The following is a 23,884-nucleotide window of genomic DNA, read 5'->3' on the forward strand; positions in this document are numbered from 1 at the left end:
GCGTATTTACCCAGAAGTTTTCTGATGCTACGGTTCAGTGCTTTTCCCAGTTAATTTTGTTGGCCTCAAGCACCGACATTGTACGGTCTCTCTGTATGATGTTTTCTGGGTGCCTGTGCATTCAGTTAGCTCTTTTCCACAAACCATCAGCTTTGTAGAAAATACACAGTTCACCCAAGTACTGCCCTTAATTACTCAGCTTAACCTTTACATATTTAGATGTTGGACACAAACCTGAAACCCTGGTGAGAATCTGAGGACTGTTCCAGGGAAACCTGCCTTTCGCACCGACTGCCCTTCGTTTTCAGGACACCCGCCCCTACAGTGTTTTTTTTAAAAAAGGCTATTTCAAGGGGACGTAATAACGGGGTGATGACTGCATTACCCGCCGACCCTCCATGTGCCTGGCCGGGGCAGGATCTCTCTCCTCTGCCAGGCGGCTGCGCGCACAATGTTTTTTATCCTCCCAATTCCCAGCCCATTCTTCCCAAACTGAGTACTGTAGCCACACAGAAGTTTGTTACGAAGAGGACTGGGATGAGCCACTCCCTTGGCGGGAGCACAGCACACAGATGCCTCACGAGCTGTTGCTCACCCCTCTCCCGACTCACCCCGTGGCTTCAGGCTGGCTCCGAGATGGGTGCTGCGTGCACCCACGCTCAGCAGCGCTCGCACTGCGGCCGCCTCGGCCACTGGTCGTTTTAATGAAGTTGTTTAATCTTCCAGAGGAAAGGAATTGATAACACTTTAAAAAGCATTAAATTGGGACTATTTTCTCTATTTAAGAAGATAGCTTGTTTGTGCTACAATGCTTCCCAAGCGGAGGCAGATGAGGAGCACATATTTTCCTATCTATTAAGTGTCATTCTTGGCATGTGGTTTGCACTGATTGAGTGACTGCTTCAGGTAAGATGCCCTGCTCTATTTATTAGAAAAGTGCCAGGCATAGCTACAGTGCCAGTAGACAGGGACTTATTCTCAGAGCTTAATTTCAGGGCTACTCAAGCATTTTAGCACAGACCTAAAGGTTAATGTGTCAGTAATACACAGAAACACTGAAAATGCAACAGGGGAACAAAGTTGCAATGAAAAATTATAGTAAAATAGCTACACAGATATATGCAGTGCATCTGAATTATACTACATTCGTTTTTGTGGTTGTTCCATCCTAAAAAAATATGCACCACAGGCTTTCCTTTAAGCCTCTTACATTTTTTCTTTGTTGTTATCAGAGCAGAACTGTGACAATTTTTTATTGGCAATGCTATTATAAAGCCTATTTCTGAGAGTGGATAGCTCATCTCTTAGTGTTCAATAGGATTAAAAATAGTGTACAGTTTCAGGCTATACAAATCTTTTTAGTTAAAGGAAAAAAAAGGGTTGATTCAGTTGGATTTTGGTTCAGTTCAAAAGCACTAATTTTTCCTCTTTTCTTCGGCTTTAGATGCATTTCATGTTACCTTGAGGCTCCAGACCATTAGATGAACATATGTGAGCTTACGTTACCCCAGGGCATGACCGTGTATGCGTACACAGGAAGAACGAAGCTAATCACAAGCAATCTCCCTCAGCTGCCACAAAGGAAGGATGACTAATACAGTGGTCAAGTTCTTTACTTAGAAATAAGAATAATCTCACCAAAAGAAACCAAAACTCTTCCACAAAGATGAGAGCAATTTTTAACAGTCGTCTTTTTCCTTTTTACTAGCACAAGTAACTGTAGTGACTTACGATCGCAGCTCCGACCAAACCACAGATGTATGTCCCAGCCAGCTGAATTTTTAGATACAGTCGGAAAGGCAGTAAATGGTGTATTTACAACATTGCAAACAGGCAGGGCAGCTGGCTGAAGCCTTGGGAAACGAGAAGGTGAAGGACCCCGAGCACCTTATGACTTGACAGACAAAACTTCCACATTTAGGAATAAAGAAATCTCCCCTTACCTGAGACATCCTTTCACGATGCTTAGCTTCAAGTCTCTCCTTGGCCTTCTGGAAATGGGCATGTTCATTCTCATCTCCAGGTGTCTCCAAATATTTGTCAACAGCATCAGGAGTGCTAGCGGCAGTGGTAGGGACTGTGGTAAAATTTTGAGGGGGGGAGAAGGAAGGGAGGGTGAAGAAAAGCAGAATTTCTACTTTAGTACAGGTAAAATTTAGTCAGACCAAGCAAGAAACATCTGTTCTAATTTCCATCGGAATAAAGCCATTCATTTAACCTCAGAGGAGGATATAAAAATGCTGTTTAGGTGGATATATTACACGCAGCAAATATATATAAATATACAAGGATTTCCCCCCTGCCCCATTTTATAAACCAGGAGAAACTCTTCAGAGTGAACAAAGCAATGTTATACAAACAGGTTAGAAATTGCTGCCAAAGGAAAAATTCCAAGGAAAAAAAAGCCTGGCAATGACTGAAGTACATAAGCCAGCAGAAAGCCTTTTGCAAAGTTACATGCTTTGTATATTACTTTATTTTTAAAAGGTAAACTGTAACACACACGAGTGCCAATGCAAATACATTTTAAAGCACCTGTGGACCCCACAGAACCCTAATGAAATACCTCAAATCCTTCACTTAGTGACAGTTTGGCCTCACAGATATTTACTTTATTTGTAACAACTTTGATTAAGAAAACCCCTCATGGATGCTGGAAATAATCAGCAATCTTGCACTAATCGCTAGCCATTCCTGTCAGAAAACTAGGCGATACCGATCACACTGGTAATGCAAAGATTTGCGTTTGGGGTAATTCAAGCAGAGTGAGCAACAGTTCCTTCACTACGCAGTAACATTCAACAACCCCTACATTAACTAGAGTAACATTTCTGTGCTCAGGACATAACAGCAATTTAAAAAAAACTCTCCAATGATGATCAACTATTTCATTTCAACTATATTGTCCCTAAATATTTTATTATAGAATTAGTTTCATTTCCCTGGTCACATTTAGTTCAACAATTGCAAAGTTAGTTTAAAAGTTCTGACAAACAAAGACCATACACATAGTTGCGCAGGATTTTTTTTTTTAAATGCGTTTGACTACATGTACTATAGTTAACTTCACTTACAGAGGTAATACATTTTAGTAGATAGACTAATACAGGTAGGAAAAAACCCAGGACCCTCCCACATCCCAAACATTTCTCAATGTCTTCAACAACAGCAAACTTTAATCAGAAGATCAGACTGAGTAATAACAACCAATATTTATTTATGACTACTTTCCCCAAAACAAGTTGAAAGATAAACACACCTATGTTAAATTATTAAAAAAAAAAAAATCATCAGTTCGAAGTACAACATGTTAGTCCCAATGAAATACATCCTCAAATTTTAAGAGAAACTTAAAACAAATTCCAAACTTTTCCTCCAATTTTACCTTAGGTGTATAACCCCAAAAGAAAACAAAACCCCCCAAAATGAACAGAAAGTCTTTGGATTTGGCTGCATTTGAGATATCTCTACGTGTTCTCTGCAATAGGCATGAATGGTTTTGGCTGCTGTTGGTATAAATTGCACAATGGATATTGTAAGTTACTCACTGGATCAAAGGAAAGGCCTTGCTTGTCTCAAAACAAACAAACAAAAAATCTACAAGCAACCAAAAAAAATCCAATTGAGAAGTCATAGGCAGTGCAAATTATCACTCCTCCCACCATTTTTAGATTTGTTTCATAAATATTTAATTACAAGTTTACATTTTGTAAAATTGTAACCGTTGTTACTGAAGTACTGTAACAACGAAACAGGAACAAATAAGCTTCCTGACAAGTCACAAAGATTACAAAAATAGAATGCAACTCAATATTTTCAGTGGTTACTCCTGCAACTTCAGACAATTTAGTCTCTAATACTGTTATAAAAGCATAAAAATTTTCTTCCTTTTTAAAGTCTTAATGATAACAACCCATCTTCAATGATAACATGGTTTATGCTGGGGTGCAGTGCTGCCTGCCAGAAAGGCTACAGCCATTGTAAGCAAATTCCAAAAACAGATCACCCAAAGCTCGGACTGAGTGAAAACATTTCTGTAATGCTCAGAAGTCTTTCTAAGTATCGTTGCCTTTTAATCTCTCAAAGATTAAATTAATTTGTTGCTTATCTTTTCCGAAGCGGCAGTTAAGTACAGTACATTTTAATTCCATTTAGAAAATGAAAAGAAAATTCTATTTCAAAGCAGGAAGAAATTTAAGAGCGTCAGACAGAGCAAAGGCCATCCCTTCCAGGCTCCTGTTTCCTGACAGGGGTCACCAAACACCCCCAGGCAAAAGCAGTGAATACTCTTTTGCAATGTTTAACTAACCTTGCTGGATTTTCCTTCCATTACTCTGATTTTATTTTTTTTCCCCAAAAACTCGCGTGAGATTTAACATTCACAATATGGTGCGGCAATGAGTTCCACGGTTTAATCAGGCTTTGTGTGAAGAGGATTCTCCTCCTCTTAGAAAATCTCTACACCCTCCATCGCTGCCTCTGCAGGACACAGCAGGGTTTAGCACAAAAAGATCGAATGGGGGAGAGCTCTAGTGCATTCATTGTCCTTCTCCATCTTTTATAGATTTTTTTTTTTTAACTGAACTTAAGTCTGTACAAATGCAAGTGGAAAGAAGTGACGATCTAAATAAGTGCCCAATAAATTATGCAAATTTAACCTTTAATTTATTGAACAGGAAAAAAGGTCACCAGCATTTGCACTGAGATCAGTTAAGCCACCTGTACATTCAAGGCCTGATTTTCAAAAGCTCCCATCTCACACGCATGGCCTTTACGTCCCAAATTTTCAGACAATACATTTACTTCCCACCGGGATGCTCGCTGGTGTGTTTCTGAACAGGCGAGGGTAGCGGGTGCTGAGAACTGGAAAACCTGATTTCAGTGCTTGGTGTGGAGGATGTCAGAGCACCCAGCCCCCTCCAAAAGCTGTGCAAAACCAAATCAAAGACCAGGCATTAAACACCACAGACCTGGATGCCTGAGACAGCCAGGCTGTGCCCAGGAGCACGGGAAAGGATGCGGGCGGTACACTGATATCCGACTGCAGCCTGCTCTCTCAAGCTAACACTAAAGAGGGTAATGCTACCGAAGAGTAATACTGCATAGAAGGAGAAAGCTACTACCCCTGACCTTGTGCAAAAGGCTGGTGTAACACCACACGGGGCTCTCCACTACGCGCTCCCAAAAAGAAAGAGGGCTCGGAAATGGGCATGTGCGCTGATGGGAGCTTGGGGGACCTCTCTCACGGTAAAAAGCTCAATCAGTTACACTCATCCACCAGGGAGTGGACTACTAATTTGATTTAGAAAATCTCTACTGAGAAAAGATTTCTGACAACAGCTTTATTGGAATGAAGCAACTGAGGTCTGATGGTTGGAAACCAAAGCTAGGCAGAAATAAGGCTGGAAATCCAGACCAGAAATAAGCCACCCACTTTCCAGTAGTAAGTGCAATTCATTATTTGAACAACTTACGCAAAGATACGCTGATTTGCCCAAAAGCATGCTTGAAAACATCCTGCTTCAGCATCTCCTTCCGAAACCCTGCCAGCAAACAGACGTGAAAGCAAGGGGTAAAAGGGGTGTTTTCTCCCTCCCTGCTTGCTGCTGGCACGGGTCCATGCCCAGCACATGTCAGAGCAGGCCGAGCTAGTGGAAAGCCAGCCATAAGGACCCAGCCTGCCTACCGCTCCTGGAATGTTTATTTGGCCGCTGGTGGCCACAGAGACCGACCAACCTACCAACACCAACCACATCTCACTCTGTAAACAGACACTGTTTAAACTCTTAAAAAACAGGGATAATTTGCATTAGAAAGAAGTTCAGCGCGTATGTTTAGGAAAATACTGAAAGGTGAGATGAAATGGTCATATAAATTTTTGTTTCTGTTATAACCGCGATTCAGAAGCAGTCTTTTTGTGAGTGGTTAGCTATTCACGTAATTTGAAATCAGAACTGTTTCTCTGACAAAAAATAGCTAGTCTGCTTAAAAACAAATAATCCTACAAGATTTTGCTCCCTACAAAGCCTGCAAATGATTATGTGACAACTTCTCCATCCAGTATTAAAAAAATCATAATTATCAATAGTATGTTAAAAAACCCTTCTGATTCCAACATAATGATAACCGACAGCTTACCCTCCCCCACAAGAAAAAAAGGAGTTACAAAAATACTCCCTTCTTTGGCATAAAGCAGAAACATTTTAAAATTTCTTCATGGCTGTTGGCACAAACTCTATCCTTTGCACTCCAATACATTTGGGGACTTTGTTTCTAGAGATGTATTGTGTGTTTTCTTGTAGTAAATTGTGAACATTTGGTCAGACATTAGTTACATGTAAGGATTCCTTAAAAATCTGCAGCCTGATCTTTGACCGCATCTGCTCTTAGGAGGCGGCTTTATTTTCTATGCATTGCTTGTTTTATAAAGTAACTCATTCTACTACTGCATGAAGACTGATCAAAAAGTGTATGTTGACAGGTGTGGAAGAAATGCGGTATCAGATGACATTTTCTTCACACTTCCACTCATTTTACCTGTCAATTCCCAAACAGATTTTTTTTTAAATTTTTATTAGACTTTAAAATCCTAACCCGCCTGGAGACACAGGTTCAATAATACAGCCAAATTATGCTCCACACATTTTGCTATTTAACAACAATTCTTACGTATCAGAAGGCCAAGAAAAAAAAGAAGGAAGAAAAATGCAACAATATGCCCCCAGATCCTGTTTGACTATTTCACATAAAAATAAATAATCCAGATCAGTCTCTCCAGTGAAAGCAAAAACAGTCACTCACCAACCTCATATGAAATGAAAGGATTAGTAGATGCCCCTTTTCTGAATGACATTGGCTGTTGCATATAAGATGGGAAACCATTTGAAATGAGAGCATTACCCAACTACAATGTAGTATTCAGTGGCTGCATTCATTACCTCTGAATTCCACATACACGACTGCCTCATTAATGAAGGATTAAGATCAAAGCTTTCAGTTGTTGACTAAGATCACAACTAATTATAGCACATCTGACAATCACAAGTGCATATGGAATATCTTTAGCAAGAAGGGTTTCTATTATTGCTACTGCTACCTTGTGAAATGAGCTGTTTTTACAAGATGGTATCCCCAATCTTTTGTGAGTAAGTTACTCTGCTTACAGCAGGGTGGCAAAACCAGTGAACAGAATCTAAACAACAGGGAAGGAAAGTAATGATTAACTTTTTCTTACAAAACAGACAAATTACTGACTGAATGGTACAAGACAAATGAAGGCTGGAAAAGGTTTATCTTAAGACTGTAGCAAATTACCATAATTTTAAACGTAGGGAAAAGGATGTAGCAGGATGAGTTTTTACATAAGAAGTTGTTAAGTTTAATATAATTTAATTACTTGGAGAAAAGTGTGTGCCGAACCGGTATGCTTTCTAGTAGAGATCAATACCGGGGCACAGAACAGTAAGTGTATTTACATACTATATTTAAATTATAATCCACTGCATTATAGAGACAACTATTCTCATTCTTAGCACTTTAAGTTGGAGGACCAGCAGGCAAAGTGCCACTCCTTTTCACTTTTAATTACTTTCTCTTCATACACGCTTTCACCAAGACCACTTTCTGAACCCTGTCTAAAAATAAAACTAAAGAATAACGGGGAGGGCAGAGTTCCTCCCACAGTCAACAGCACAAGGGAGACCTTGTGAGAATGAAAACCAGACGTATCCCCAGCTTTCGTGTTTTACGTGTAAGTGGCAGGCTGCTGCTGCGGCTGGTTTCTTTTTAGGGTTTTGAGGGGCACCGCTGTGCTCCAAGGGTTGGCATCACCCCTGGACTGGCAGGAGTTCTGGGAGCCAGATCTTTCACCTCGTGGCTCATCAGGACATCTCCCTGCCTGGAAGCTAACTGCAGAGCAGTGAACTGTGCTGATCACCATCAGAGCCTGGTACTCCTGTCCTTCAGGCCACTCAACTCCAGCTGCCCACTTTTTAATTTTCAGCAAAGATGCTCAATAATGTGAACTCCCATTAAGTCATTCACTGATGTTAAGGGTCATCCATTACAACTACATATTTATCACTCAGCCTGATCACATAACCATTCAGCTGGGTTTTATTTGTCTTGCACATTTGCTTTATCCTCGTGTTTTGACAATTATATTTAAGACACCCAAAAAGTCTTTGAAAGTAATGTGTTCCTCACAAAAACTGAGGAATTCTGACTACAGTGGTAGGGACTCCGAAAGCACAAAACATGGACTAACAGACTGGATAAAAACAAATATATTCTTCTGTCAGAAAAAATATACGCACGTTGGTACTGAATTAAGAAAAAAAGCCACCTGTGAAGTGGTTGCATGCTCAGGGATCACATCTGAAGCAGTAAAAAGAATCACCAGTTTTGAGACTTGACTTCTCCACCTTCAATTCCAAGCTGCTTCTTAGCTTCCAAAATTTTATTAAATTAGATGAATGTTCCTAAAGTGGATTAGAAAGCACATTGTTTAAAAATGTCTACTAGTTTAATTGAAAGAGATTCCAGGCACAGTTGACATGAAGAGAGTTAACACATGAAAGAGAACCCAGCGTTCCAAAGGGATGCTCTTTCCTTTCTTAACAGCTGGGTTATCTCATTGTTTTTATTAACCATCAAGGCTAAACTACTTTGTCGTAAAAGACTGTGTATAGTTTCTGTAATATTTCATAACTTGCATTACTAGTATCCAAAGAATAATTACAGGCCAATGTAGCAACCTTGGCCTGAAAATATAATTAAGTGTATTGAGATGGAGAAATAACATGTTTAAGAGTTACATTCCCTTTTGAACTTTACTTTGCAAAGACTGATCCTACCTTCCTTTGATATGTTATAATTCAAATAGTTGGCATGGCATCAGAACAATAGGCAGCTTGAAAGACAGTTTAGTGAAATCCCTCACGGAGACTTCTTGGAGAGAAAAAAAATACCATACTCATATTATTCCTCATCTATTGCCTTAACTAAACTTGATACTTGCCACCTAAATTAGGTTTAAGTTAAAGTTTCTCATATAAGAATCCTTCTGTGTAAGAACTTCAAGATACATTTTCTACCCATGCACAGCTAGAACTTGGCAACCATCACTGCAACTTCCTTTTCACCAGCCCTGACAAATGCAATTTTGCCTTGCTCATATCCATTCGACACTCATCTTGGCCATTAATTGCTCAGATCACACACACCCCCAAGCCCCCCTGCTCCCCAAGTTTTTCGATTCATTTCGTGCTTGGGAGGAGGTCCCCAAAGCAAACTTTCCTCGAGCATCTTTGCAATACTCTGCTTCAAGGTCATTCTCTTTTGATTTGTCACCATAAATTTAAATATTTATGAGGGAAAAAACCCCGTTAAATTCTTCACCTGTCACATCAAATGAGATTGCTGTGAACAAATACAAGACAGAAGTATTCTCCTGAACACGCCTTCTGCCAAGGTTGTAAACAAGAGTCATCAAGTTCCAGAGAGTAAAAAAAAAGAACTGTTGTTAGACCCAACAAAACAAGTTACAGCAAAAACAGTGTCTACAACAATACTTTACATTAATACAATTCCTAGTGCTTGAAGTTATCAGCAGTCTAGCTCTTGTATATGAAAACATTTGCATCATTTCCCTTTTGAATCCTAAACTTTAACCAACTGCTTTTCAAAAAGGCCCAGTCCAACACTGGCTCCACGTGTGGTTCAAGGGTGAAATAGAAGTGTGAATTAATATAGATGAAGGAACTGTGGAAACGGAAATTAGTCACTTGCATCCACTAAAGGTGGTAGTCAAAATTAACAATTTAAATAGAATGTATTAGAATTAATCCCATTACAGCTCCTAGGCACTGAATGATAAGTGTCAAGCACTCACAATGAATAAAGAACTGCAAAAATATGCTTTTATTAAGATTTCATCTACACTATTCGAAATTGGCCTTAAATTCACCAAGACGCATGATTCGGCTGAGTTTTCAAGCCAGAGAAAATAAAACCCAGCAGATACAGGCAATTCATGCTGGAGATGGTGGGAGAGGGACCCATTTAAGTAAAGTCTTGAGAGGTAATGTCCCCTTTACTGCTAATTTGGGAAGCAGTAAGACAATTGAATATAAAGAGCCTTTGTGATGAAGCAACAGGTTGTTCTAGTGTGACTGGCTTAGTGAACTTGTAATAACTTGGGGTCTTTTATTCATTCAAACAAAAGACTTCATACTTATTATGTGAAATACTTCCTTGCAGTATCACTACTTATAAAGGCAGATTTTTAGGATTTGAAATGTTAGCACTAGACTTCTGTATTTTAAATTATATCTCCTGTAGTGCCGTGACAAATTAGTACTGTAGCTAGTTATTGCAATGAATATTTTCCAGCACTAAGTGCATTGTCAAAAAAAAGTGCATTCCTGGCATGAAGCAACTTGCAAGCTCTGCTGCTTTTATGGAGAGAGGCCTGCCAACTCCCCCATAAACCAAAATGAGCAGCGAAAGGGTAGTACCACCTAGACCAGATGAATGTGCTCTAGACGTGGCCTGCTTTCTGTCTTTGAGCCTCCTACCTGACCTCAAGCTCAAGTGGTCTCTGTAGTTGTACAGATAAAATGAGCAATGAGCCATGAGCCAGTAAATAAGACAAAGGATTAAGATGTGCTACCTAACTAAATATCGGGTATATTTTATCATTCTGCTTCCAGGAATGCACTGCGGCTCCTTAATGCCTTAGACACGCTCTGGAAGTTGGCAAGCAAGTTTAGCTGCCAAAACGTTTTACTTCCTGCTAACTAGGGAGGTGTCAAGATCCCAAACAAGTAACAAATGGATAAAGGAAATTCCTGACAACAGGAATATCATCTTAGAAGCTTTTGCTGTTAAAAGGTACAGGTTGTTATTTGCAGTACCTCTGAAGAGAAATTAAACTGGACACTGCAAAACACTAGAGGTCATGAATTTTTCCCTCACTTAAGAGCATGAACCAGAAACACGGTAAGACCAATCTCATCAATTATCAGGGACAGACCGAGACAAATCCATAGGCAAGCTGAAGCTAGCCTATATGAAAAGCACGTAAGTAAGAGTGGATCCCCAATATTAGTCTTAGTCTCGTGTACAATATTTTAATCTATATTTAAGAGGGTGTAAAATTCCATGTATATTATAGAATTGTAGCTTTTAGAGTGTCTTTCTTTTCATACCTTCCATTTGAAATTGAAATAAAGTATCTGTCACTTAAAAATCACCAAGAGACTTCACAAGTTCATAAGTTTACAAAATTTAGCCTAGAGAATAAATACTATTCTACATAAATTCACCTAAAATCTGTGATCATGCTCTAAAATGATAAGAAATAAAACAATGCGTGTCACATTTAGACTTATTACTAGGTTTCAGTGTTTATGCAAGGAAGGAGGCAACTGAAAACACTGAACCCTGTTGGTTCCCTCTGATGTTAGCGGTACGAGTTCAGTACAATGATAAAACCCCCTATTTTATAAAAGGTCATTTCAATGATATGTCAAGAGTTTTCAAAATCTGACTGTGCCACCAGAGTACAGTTCACTCCCGCTTTAGATGCGGAACAAATGAAAACACAGTGGCACGAATTCCACTCCACTCTGAACGCAGCATGCTGCGGCTGCAGGAGCTGCTGGGAGAGCTGTCTCCGATGCAACAGCTGCCAAAGGAAGCACATTTAAGAGAATGAATTTTCCCAGCTTTGAAGCTCCTTTTGTCCCCAAGTTAGGACTTGATCATCAACATAATTGCAAAATAGTACTTATTAAAAAAATATATTTCCTATAGCTTTAAGGATGTTTAACAAGCAACAATTAAGAGACAAGTGAAAAAATTCGTACAATAGATTACTTTTTAGTATGACAATAAGACAGAAATCATTCCTTCGATAACAGCAATTTATCGTCTTCTGCTTATTCTTGTCAATACATACCCATTCTGAGGTCATTAGATCTGAATTAACCACCCGACAGATCCTAATGACTTCAAAGGAGCCATTATGGCCAGTCACACAGTATAAGTTTGAGTCTTATATCGAATAGAAACTGTAGACAGTATTGAACATCCTTATTAAAAATCAACAGAGATGGAGCATGTGGTCTGGCAGGCTGAATCAGTAACACGATCCTTAAAGCCTTCTACTTCTAGGGCAATTATATATCAATTCCCATGCAGCTGGGTGATGAATGAAAAAATTTGACAGCAGTAGCTCCTACCCAACAGACAAATCATTTTTGTCAGACCTCAGAGCATCAAATTCGTTGATAGTGGAGAGAATCTAAGGTTTTGCATGACAGGACAGACCCACCTTTTCAGATCAAGGTGAAGAGACTTCAGCAAGGAAGCAGAATAAAACATGAATTTTTTTTCGGTAGACAATGTGTTCAGGATATTAGTATTCAGTATTCATACTTTCAGTATGTATAACATATGAGTATTTGTGGCAACAGAAAATCCTCAGGTTTTGGTTCAGTCCAATTTCAACGTGTTATGAGAAAAATAAACTCACATCCCACCCTTTCATCCTTTGCCCACTATTCAAGAGAAACCCAGTCACCACCCACTCTTTCATATTCCTCTCTGTAAAATGAAACTAGTTTATCCTGCAAAACAGACTACAGCTAGACAAAGGAAAGAAGTGCTTTTAATGTCTATCTTGTGTCCTGCCCAAGAGAGGCTCACTGGATTTTTATAGGACACAAGGGAGCAACAAAAATGTGACCACTGGAGAGAAAAGGAATAAAGAATGGAATAAATAAATAAGCATGAGGGAGGGCACAAAGGCAAATAGAAAGATTAAGTTAAGGGTCATGGGGGGGGGGGGGGGGGGGGGGGAGGAGCGGAAACAGACCCAAGCAGGCCAGAAGAGGGGTGGCCTAGATGGGAACTCTTCTCCACTGTTTTTCTTTCTTTTCTTTTGTGGGATTGGAGTGGAGGTGGCATTTGCCTGATCCAAAGCTCGCTATAACCACGTAAAAAACCTCTTTCAGCAACGCTGGATCAGTTCCAAAGACAAGATGTCACTTAGCAGCTGAAACGTATGGTATTCAGCACTTCTAATAATTTTCATTACCATTTCTATTCAGCAAAATGATGAAAAATAAGGAGAAGCAGTACAGCAATACTGAAACAGTAGACAAAACCAGAGGAAAACAAAGTATTTTAGGAACAGAAATGAGAAGCGTATAGATCAGAGTATGGAACACTTCGACATAACATGAAAATACAGGAACAAAAAGATAACTAAAGTAGCTTGGAAAGTGTACCCTATAGACTCAAATGTTGTTTGAGAAACTGCTGAAGAAAATCAGGAAAAAGTCCTCTGAGAGATTTACTTTAAAAGACAAGACCCACTCCATTTTTCCTCACTGCCAGTTGTGCAAATGAAGCCATGCAGTTCAAGTACTCAACCTAACTCCATTTTCCTTAAAGACAAAATGACCCAACATTGGGAATCCCAAAGTAAACCAAGATACCTACGAAAAGAACACAAATGGTAACGCTCTTCGCATTGTTTTATTGAACTGAACCTAAGGAAAAAAAAAACCCAAACCAACAACTTCCATAAGAGAGACAGGAATCACCTGCGCTCATCTGAATATCCTAATGGATATCCTCTATAGCAAATTCAGAAGTTGTTTCTGATTTCGCATGCTGCATAAGAAATGCCAGTCTTAGAAGAGAAGATCATTTATCCTCTCAAACAGCACGAGCACAGACTGAACAACTTTTGCTGCCAAGAGACAAGTTTGAAGAAGGAAGACAATCTAATTTCCAAGTTTCATTCAATCTATAATATTCTTTTTAAGGTCATGGCCGAGTTCACCCCTTGTAGCAGAAGATTTACTGCAAAAAGATCACTAGGTTGTTGGGAAGTGTAATACAGTAAACTCTGCCGGCTCACTATTACAAGCAGCCGGTGCTATGATTTCACCTACAAACTGTATATGAAGGGTAACACCACTGCATTATCAATGTGACAAATCAGAGTCTCATCCCTCCAAGTTTTACTCTGTAAGAATAATTCTCATGAAGTCTGTTTTGTGATGTGACTGCTCGTTTCATCAGCAACACCCTTCCCTCTGTGTAATAATTTTGCAGCACTATGAAAGCCAGAAATGAAACTCTCACATTTGAAGTGCTGGGTGAGTAACTACAGCTCCGTATGCAAGATGCATGATGTTAGGAGATATTTGAGTCTGCACAGTCCCACTGCAGAATTTGGACAGAGAAATGCATCCATATGGCTCAGCTTGAAGGGCAGGAGCCAAACCAAATCTGTAGAAACCAGACCTTTAACAAAACTGCAATCTTGCAAGAGTCAAGATCTGCTACAAGACCTCATTTATGCTGTTGTCAAGTGTCCACAAAAATACTCTAGATTTTTCAGTGATGCTGACAAAGGCAGTAATAATTCTTAATCCCTATCAGGTATGTGAAAAGGATGACTTTTTCCATTAAGAACCAGTGTACGCAGCTTTTAGAAACTCTTCTAACTGACCATAAAAATAAAATGCACAGCACAAAAAGCCAATAGCTGTTTTTCATTCAATCCTACCTTGTTGGACATGAAATGTAAGGATGAAGCCCCCCCCCCCCTTTTTTTTTAATTTCTGGGGAAAGGAACAGGTACTGTCACAAGAGGCGTAATATCAGAGGTAGGTGACTTTCATTTGCCTCTTACAGGCCAAGGCAAACGCCTTAATTATCTAAAGCTCTGTGCAGGTACATCATGTTCAGTCCCGTCATTCCTTGCTAACCTGGACTACTTCCAGATGCGAAGTAGCAAAAGGTTCAGTTTCTCAGCTATTTTCCACTATTAGTTTCGATGGCCATCATCTTGTCTGGGATCCAATCACCACTTAAGCATGATACTCACCCACGTGTGACTGAAAAAGGTACTCATCCTTTACAAATTCTCTGTTGGCCATAACAGTAAAGAACAAACACAGCCTCATCTTGGCTACCTGAAACTAAATTGAAAAAAGCTCAAGTGGCTTTTCTAGGGTTACTGTTCAACATCTCTCTCACTGCAGTTTTTTTTTCCTGTGCCTCTTATCTGCATGAGCCAGCTATCTTCAAGTTTAATTTTCTTTCCTCCCTCCACGTCTACAATATCACCTGCTTGTCAATATCACATACCCTGCGTTTTTCACTGCATAATTTTTTTTTTCTTCAAAATTCTCTTTTTTTCTATTACTGTCCTAATTTAACTCATTACAAAGTCCCAGTTTTTCTTGCCTGTCACAGGGCACACAATCAGAGACAAACCATGTTTTGCATCTCTAGAAACATCTTACCTAACACAGGAACTTAATGGTTCAAAATGTCATTCCTTTAGCAAATATATTATAGACCTCACTCCAATCTACTGCATAGTTCTTCTCTCTCTTTCACTACATCTTCTGTCTTGCTGCAGAAGCTGACCACTGTCCATGAGGTGTCCTCCTCACTGGCCTTGTGGTAGTCTTTCTCCACGTCCCTCCATGGAGCTTTGCCATGAACAGCTCTAAAAGACGCCGAGATGAAATGCAGCTGGAGCACACAGCAGCAATCCTGCCTCCATGACTGCTCTTGCTCCCGCTCTAATAAAATGCAGGTCAGCTCCTCTGCTCCACGACACACATAGCACGCCTTGATGCTTGTGTTTGTGCGCATTTTTAAGCCTTCTACTTATTGCAAATATTCTGAGGTGCAATTTGGAAAATATTTTAGTAAAAGAAGCCCTAATGTGCTGCTTCTGTTCTGCTCCTCCATGCCCTGTAAGCAGGCAGGACAGTGAGATACATACGCACTCTTTAATGTTTCAGATGTAAACGGCAGCCAGTATTCTCCTGAGAGTATGTGCAGGCAAGGCAGATGGGAGGGGAGCGTACCAGAGGCTCCTGAACCATAACACAGCTGATAAATCCAGCATCTGATTCAATACCCTGTGATGGAGAAAGCCATCCTTCTCAAACCAAAATCACCGTGCGAACAGTCTTTCTTCATGGAAAACAATCATTAAAATAAACGCTGTGTTAAACAAAATAAGTGGGAGGTGATTCACATCCACGTGCATTGCGGCCCTCAGGGAAACCTAAAAATCAAGTGTCATTTCTCCCCTTTTCATTGCAAACACACACAAAGTATTCAGTCAAACTAAAAACAAACAAACAAACAAAAAGAATCAGTTCTTCCAAGGCTGGAAATAAATATTCTAGTATTATAATGAGCTTATATTGCTTTGATTAAAAAAGGTCAGAAATAATACATGAAAATACACTGTACAAACTATGAGCTATTTTTAAACTTACCTGAGGCTTCCCTAAAGTTTGTGTTTTTTCCTGCACATGCATTGTACATGCACACACAGAGACACACAAAATGTCAGTACGCTTCGACAGAAAATTAAGAGAAGGTGAGTGTGAAAGCCTCGTCTAAGGAAGTGTTAGGCTTCTAGCTACCTACTTCCAGACCCCCGTCTACAGCACCAAGAAGTTGCCCACTACCATGCCGGGTTAGCGAGAGACTAATGAGGCTCTAGCGGTGAGCAGAGGTGTCGGACAGACCGCAGCCAGGGGTTAGTGTGAGCCCAGGCCCGCTCCCAAGCGGCGGGAGCGAGGGAGGCGTGGAGGGGCACTTACTGACGCTGCCACAGACCGCCATGCAGTACTCCTCCGAGTCAAAGTTGTTCCGGTTCCCGCCGCAGCCGCCGTAAAAGAAGGGCGCGCACTTTCCTTCGGCCACGTCAAAGTACCAGCGGGAGATCATCGCGCGGCAGGGACCAGTCTCGGCTTGCTCAGAGCACACCTCTAGTCACAGGAGACCCAGAGGAACCACATTTAGCGTGAAAATGGTACTGTCTCGGTTTCTTAATTAGGTGCCTCTCAATGTCCACGCATGCGAGCGAGGAAGGAGATGCACCAAGGAGGTGTTTTGGGGAATGGGAAACCCTTCCCCGGAAAACCACCCCGAGCCAATGAAGGTAAATTTTGAACTGACTCAGATTCGTGCCACTAAGTCTCCTTAGCCTGCCTGTACTTTTATGTTTTTAGCTACTTTATCTGCACACACTCAGGGGTGTTGCCCTGAAACAAGCTCCAGCATGGTGGCAATGGTACAAGCCTGAAGTTTCATCTGCTTCCAGGCTAGAGGGGTACAACCGCTGGCTGTCCATGGGTCTGCCGATGGCCCCAGGCAGATTCCTGCCCAAACAGCCCACTCAGTACCTGTCTGGAAGGGGAAGATCTGAAAGTAGAAGGAGCCACATTTTTTCTTGTTTTTCAGCTACACACCCCCTCCCTGCCCAAATTGAGAAGGTTTCCTAGCTTACACAAAAGAAAAAACAAAACCAAAATATTTATCAGTTATAGAGGAAAACAAATTCTCTTCAGACACCTATTTATATATAGTCACTGCTGAAGAAACTCCCTCTGGCAAGCTGCGCAGCACAGGGTTTTTAATTCATAGTTCAAGGGCTCCCATATATAAAATTACTGCCATGGCTCTAACCCATCCATGGGAGGAAATCTCATCCCCAGTGAATATATACAGGAAAGAATTAAAACGGTTTGTGTTTGTGTTCATTGTGAACTGCCAGTGTCTCTGCCTACATCCTGCAACACATGAAAACCTGAGGGAAGAACCAAACCACACAAATTAAAGGAAGACAAAGCAAATTCTGCCTGCAATTTGGATTCAGCCAATTACACATGTAAACGTATAGCCCTTTACCAATAATGTTCCAAACAGACAAAAACAGTTTTATCTTTTAACGTGCTACGTAAATCGTTTCAAATCTACATAACGTTAAACACCAATATGCCCCTCATTTGCTTTCATCCCATGCACTGCCTCGGCAGACAAATTGGTATGTTCAACTAGAGGCTTCTAAATTCTCTGCATATATTTGAATTTCGTGGAAGGCAGATCCCTAAGGGTTGCAAAATATGAAGAAATATCAGTGCATCAGCACTGAAAATCCCCCCCACACTCATCGCCTCTCAGATGTTGGCTACAAAGAATCCTGCTTTTCAGAGTCTGTCCTGATCCATCACTTCAGTCACCCCAGAAGAACCGCTATTTATAAATAGATTTTGTGTCCAATTGTCATTGACAGTCAGTGTATACCTACATTTCCTTAAATATATAATACAGATATATTTTTACATGTGTGTAACATATTCACATATCTATAAATAATGTCAAGAATCAGTTTTAGGGAGCATACATTTAGTCTACGAGAAACAGATCCAAGTGTATGCAGCCATCAAGGATGTGCTACAAATGTCGCAATTCTATACCAAGCAATTAGGGGGAAAGGAATAGCAGGGGGTGAAGAAATAATATTTTTTTTACTTTAAGAAAAGCCAAATAAGGATATTTAATTGTACAACACATTAATTACAATTAATTGTATACAACCATATGATTAATTATAGACCACATTTAGTATACAAGTGTTTCTTCTGATTTATTTTAAAATCAACTCCAGCCCCGCCGTCCAATTATGCAGTCAAATCTTCACACAAAGCTAACTTTGCACAGCCTTGGAAGAGCTGCCACATGTCAATTAAAAATGAATAGTGACTCTTGACATTAAAGAGACAGGTATAATCAAGAGAATTTTTGCTGACAGGAAATGTCATTTCAAAAAACACAAAGGTCTTAACAACTCAGTCTTTCTTAGTTAATGTTGACTATGGGCTGACCTCTACCCACACAGTAAGCGCCTTCTAGGTTTCTGTCAAAATACTAGTTCTGCTATAAAGTCTGATTTATTTCATTTTGCATTGTTAAGTGTTATCAGGATGGGAACGGTTCACAGATTTAATCTGAATTTTCCTATAGGTACCTCTCTCACAGAAATAGCAGCAGAGAGGTTTTTTTGCGTGTGCAAAAGCAAAGGTAATTGCCCATCAACTAACTGATGCCAGTGATAACAAGGATTTGGCTCTTCGGAAACTGAAGTCATTTATACACATGAAGATGCACTTGAACAAGTGTTCAGGAAACCACAGGGTAACATATTCAAAAGAGCAAGCCTGAAGCACTGCAGTCCGATGTTGTGGCCGGGGACCTGCCTCCTGCCTGACCTGTCATTTCCCACGAGGCTGGTGGTGACAGTGCAGGGCAATGGAGAGACATCCTTCCCTCCAGCCTGCACAGCCAACCGTACGGCTATTGGTGAGACCTAAATGGTAATTATTTCATTGGAGAGAGAAATGGTCTACTGTGCAAACAGTTTATGACCTAAATGAAGATTAAACAGCAGGGAAAAATGCTCTGGGTTACTGTTTCATGATTGCTCTGTTGGAGGGAAGCGTGTTGCTGGTCCAGTCTAGGAATCTTCTCGCTGCTGTCATCCCTTTCCCAGTGTCACCACCACCGTCCACCACCACCTGTTCCCTGTGGAGGGCTCAGAGTAGCGTTCCTTCACCGCTGCTTTGGGGTAAAGGTACATTTTTAAACCAGCTTCAATGCCTGGGAAATGGTCCCATCGCTCCTGTTGGTGGGCCAGTTGCTCCTCCCATGCCTCTCTATCCCCATCACTTGTCCTTACAGAAAAAAGCCAACGCATTTGATCCTCAGATGTACCACCTCATCTGAGAAGATGGGGAAATGAAGTGCAGAGATGGGAAATTCAACAGGTTTTCTTGGGCTATTAATCCAAATACCATTTCCCCTTCCACTGCTAGTGAGTGTAGCAATTAATGCCTATGATGGATGAGCTACGGTATTTTCACAGATATTAGCAGCAGGCAGGCAGCATCCACTGCTAAATGATTCATCAAAAAATTAAAAGCTGTCTTTGCTTCATATATTAATCTTGTTGCTGAAAACTGATTAAAAGATGAGTTACTTTTTGCCACTATGTAATTAAATTTTACTTGATACCACAAATAATTTGTGTCCAGTACAGCATTAACGGTGAGCTTTGCTTTAAGGAACTTGCTCACTCTCCCCCCTCCAAAGATGCATTTTTGCCTTTGGCTCCATGAAACTGGATAAAACTCAAGAGAGCAAGCCTTTGCCACAGCCCAGGTCCATAAGCGGTCTAAATTCTGTTTTCAGATGCGTACAGTTTTCAAACCATCCTTCTTCAGTAGTAAAATTTCTCTCATCTTCTCTGTGCCCTAAACCAAAGATTACAGTTGCCAACACCTTCCTTCTCTGAAACCTCAGATAAAGAAAATTTTTTTGGAGATAATCAGGAAAGTATAATTCAACTTTCCTCTCTTATACTTATTGCAGCCTCTCGATGCAAAAAGAGTTGTTTCTAACCAAGCAGGTAGAGATCATTCCCTGAAGGACAGTGCTGTGGCAAAGCTTTTTGATTTGCTTTTAAATTAATAGTTAAAGTGATATACTGAAAACTAATCAGTTACACTAAACATCGTCACTGACTGTGTTACTTTTTCTTTGAAAACCAGACTTCAGCACCCTAGGAAATACACAGTCTTCAAGTACGTGGACATTGATTTATAGTGGCTTTACACAAAGTACTTCCATAAACACTCAGTGCTGTAAGTAGAGCTAATTAGAATTTATGTGCAAACATTTTAGATACTTTTGATGATCAGTTTTTACAGAGGGAAATATAAAATATGGTTCTGAATGGCATTTTAAGATTTTTCATTACCATATAAATTGTTTTTTTCTGTTGCTTGAAGAAAACCGATTTTAAATCAAAGTGAAATTATAATTGCTTTATTTCAAAATCTCAACTCCATGCTTTTTTTTCCACATGGGACTAACACTTACTCTGTGAACACCAACATTTTCAACTGAGGAATCTGAAATAAAATTTAAACTTCTAAGGGGGGGAGGGTGGAAATTAAAGCTGCATTTACATACTTCTATTGCTGTAAACATGAAGGTTACTCAGTCTTTTCTTCAGGATTTGAATTTATTTACACGATCATGAGAACTAAGCTCATTTAAATGCTGGCACAGTCAGTCCCAAACCTTAAACGAGAAATTAAATTTGAAGAGATTTAAGAAGAAAAGAACAAACTGGAGGAGTTACACTACCAACTCTGACCTGTCTTGGAAGTTGGGTCCTATGTTTAGTTTACACCTCTGAAAAACCTCTTTACCTTAATGCTACAGTAGAAACATACCATCATGCTGGCTTATAAATCTTGCAAGTTCTTTAATTTAGCCACGGTAATGGAAAATATATCGTATTGATGACTCTTTCTACACTACCAGCCCTTCAAGTTTGAAGTTGATATTGTCAAGTACATACAAATAAATCATGCTGGTGGTATCAACCAACTCAGTAGCACTGGTACGTGTTTGCTTTGTCTATGTTGCTGTCAGTTCAAACTGTGTATCATAATCACGTGGGACCCAAACAAGGCCCAAACCTTAAACAAGGACCTAAAACACTTAGCTGCTTAAGTATATGGGATCACAATCTTATATTTTATCATTTATATTTCACTAAAGAACAGAGTAATTGATTAACGCAAGAGATGCCAAAGGAATAAACCTCTCAAATATATATCATGAGTATATGCTCCACTTTATCATGTGCTAGTATATATATAATATTACAACTGGAGTAATTTTGGCTTCCCTGTCTTCAGGAACTGAGAGCTACAGTTTGAGGGCATTAATACATATGTATCTATATTAGTCTCCATTTTTTAACTAGCTGAGAAAAATTAGACAAGAGTAAATGCACTCTGTTTTTCTTTTAGTTATAGTGTTCGTGTTCCAAAAAGGCACAATACTGTTTTGGTCAATGAATTAATCAAAAGGGAATATTTAAAGATAATTTCACTGCAACAAAACTTCCTCATTCTGAATATATGGTTAGAAGAGGCAGCCAACTTTTAGTTTGAGTATTCAAAGACAAAAGCTAATTTCAGAAGAGGTTTTTGGAATTAGGAGAAGACAGCTGTGAAGCTGGCACATACTCTAGGAATAAAGTTGGTGCACAAGCTACACAATTGCTAAAATACTTTCTACAGAGAAAGTTAAAAGAAAAAAGCAAAATGATGACTTCTAAATGCAATACTGAAGAACAGCTCTTCTAAAACTGTTAAATACCCTAAAATTGTAATTTCCATCCTGTGCAATTAAGATTGAATTTCTCTCTCTAATATTTATTCTTACCCTACTGGAGGGGGATATTTGGAATTAGAAAAAAATTTAATTGTATACTTGGCTAGAATACAAAGCCTTACAATTCTGAAGTAGAACAAATATGTGAAAATACATTTTCTATTTACTTGTGCACAACACAACTACATTTCGAACCAAGGTGCCATACAGTTACTACAGATGGCCAAAGCCCAAACAAAAAGCCCAGCTTGATTTTAAACGTAGGTCAATAAAATGTCATGAATTTATGTGTATTTTAGAAAAGGTATCATTTCTACATAACATCATGATTATGCTGACATGGCAAGACAGCGAATATGAGGATTAGCCCAAAAGTGCATTCCAGTCTTTTTACACAGCAAAACAAAATATTCAATTAATTATTGCTTCAATATAGTAAAATGACATTTTCTTTAGGGAAACACATTCTTGGGGGATTTCTTCTGGTAGGATATATTTCAAATGAAACCACTGTTGACCCTCCAACCTTACGTAAAACACCACTATTACTGTGTTTAGTATTTCAGTACTAAACTTCAGTATTTGGGCCCTTGACCCAAAATAATAACAACAACAACAAATAATAATAATATATTGCTTTTCTGTCAACAAGACTACTAGATCATAAAAAAAGATTTCTTCCAATTGCAACATATCTCGAAGTATTATATTATGGTGGAATAGCTGTGCTTTAAATTATAATGTCTAATTAAAAGCTATCAGTTATTTTAATGCAAATCCATTAGGTTAATTTTATCAGCTCTTGTTCATAGGTTAGAGTAGATTATGATTCCTAATGAAGATCTCCGAACAAAAAACAGTAGTTATCATAATGTGTACTATTCATATAGAAATCTATCAATGTTTTCTTAATATGGAATACAATCACACATTATCACTTTCCAGCTAAAGCATACTGCATAGTCTTGAAGCAAATGAAGAAGAACAAGGAACTACTACGTTAAAAGAAAGATGATAACCTTGCAAAGAAGAAAGTGGGGCAAAGCTACGGAGGGTGAAAAAAAGCCCAATTAATCTAGCATACACTACCAATATTATCCCAAAATTTACAGCTGATAGGTCTAGTGATCAGGGTTAACCTCTCTTGCCTTAGAATATACGGTAGCTGTCACTGAATGGATTTAAAGTCTTTTAGACATAAAAATCTTCAGCAAAAAACCCCCATGCTAGATCAATACAGCTAAGAGCTACCATACAAACATCAGGCTACTTTTCTCTTGCTAGGAAACCAGCATATGGTCTCTTGCTTGCAACTCCAGATTGCAAACACAGTTAAAATGTCACATCAAGCAGCACTGCTTAAATTCTTTCCTAACTGTTTAAAGAAATCCAGCTGAATTAGAGAAAGCAAAACCAATTGCTAAAGGGCAACATTATACGCTAGACGAGGCAGGTCAAGCTTATGCTGCTGAATCCCCCACATCTGCTGATAGGTATGTGAAGAAGCTGCCAAGTGTTTTCTGCCAGGCTGCCGCGCTGACCCTGCTGCTCTCCTTTAAATGAGACCTGATTGACTGCTATGTTGACGGGAAGCACTAAGCTGAAATTGCTTTTTCTTTGTTGTATGCCAAGAGAGACTGATTTTTCTTGTCACCTACTGCGCTGAAGGAGAGCAGAAATGAAATCGCAAACAATTGCACATGACGGGGGAGCAGCACTCCTCCTTGCTTCGGTCACGCGCTGGAAGAACCACCTGGAGCCTGGATGCCTCGGGAGCAGCTCTGCAACACCTGAGATG

The 23,884-nt window shown here is 39.6% G+C and overlaps 1 protein-coding gene across 2 annotated transcripts in view; it reads right to left on the reverse strand.

Moving 5' to 3' along the window:
* The window catches only part of APP (amyloid beta precursor protein), a 239,861-nt gene that overhangs the window by 72,978 nt on the left and 142,999 nt on the right, over positions 1-23,884 (reverse strand). The window contains exons 7-8 of one of the 2 annotated variants that reach the window (XM_076352421.1): positions 16,656-16,823; positions 1,944-2,077 (exon numbers count right to left, since the gene is read on the reverse strand). In XM_076352421.1, coding sequence (XP_076208536.1) covers positions 1,944-2,077; positions 16,656-16,823 — 302 coding nt within the window. The remainder of the gene's footprint in view (positions 1-1,943; positions 2,078-16,655; positions 16,824-23,884) is intronic. The other variant, XM_076352429.1, reaches the window with a different exon arrangement.

This window comes from Aptenodytes patagonicus, chromosome 1, assembly GCF_965638725.1.
Source record: "Aptenodytes patagonicus chromosome 1, bAptPat1.pri.cur, whole genome shotgun sequence".
Lineage (NCBI taxonomy): Eukaryota > Metazoa > Chordata > Aves > Sphenisciformes > Spheniscidae > Aptenodytes > Aptenodytes patagonicus.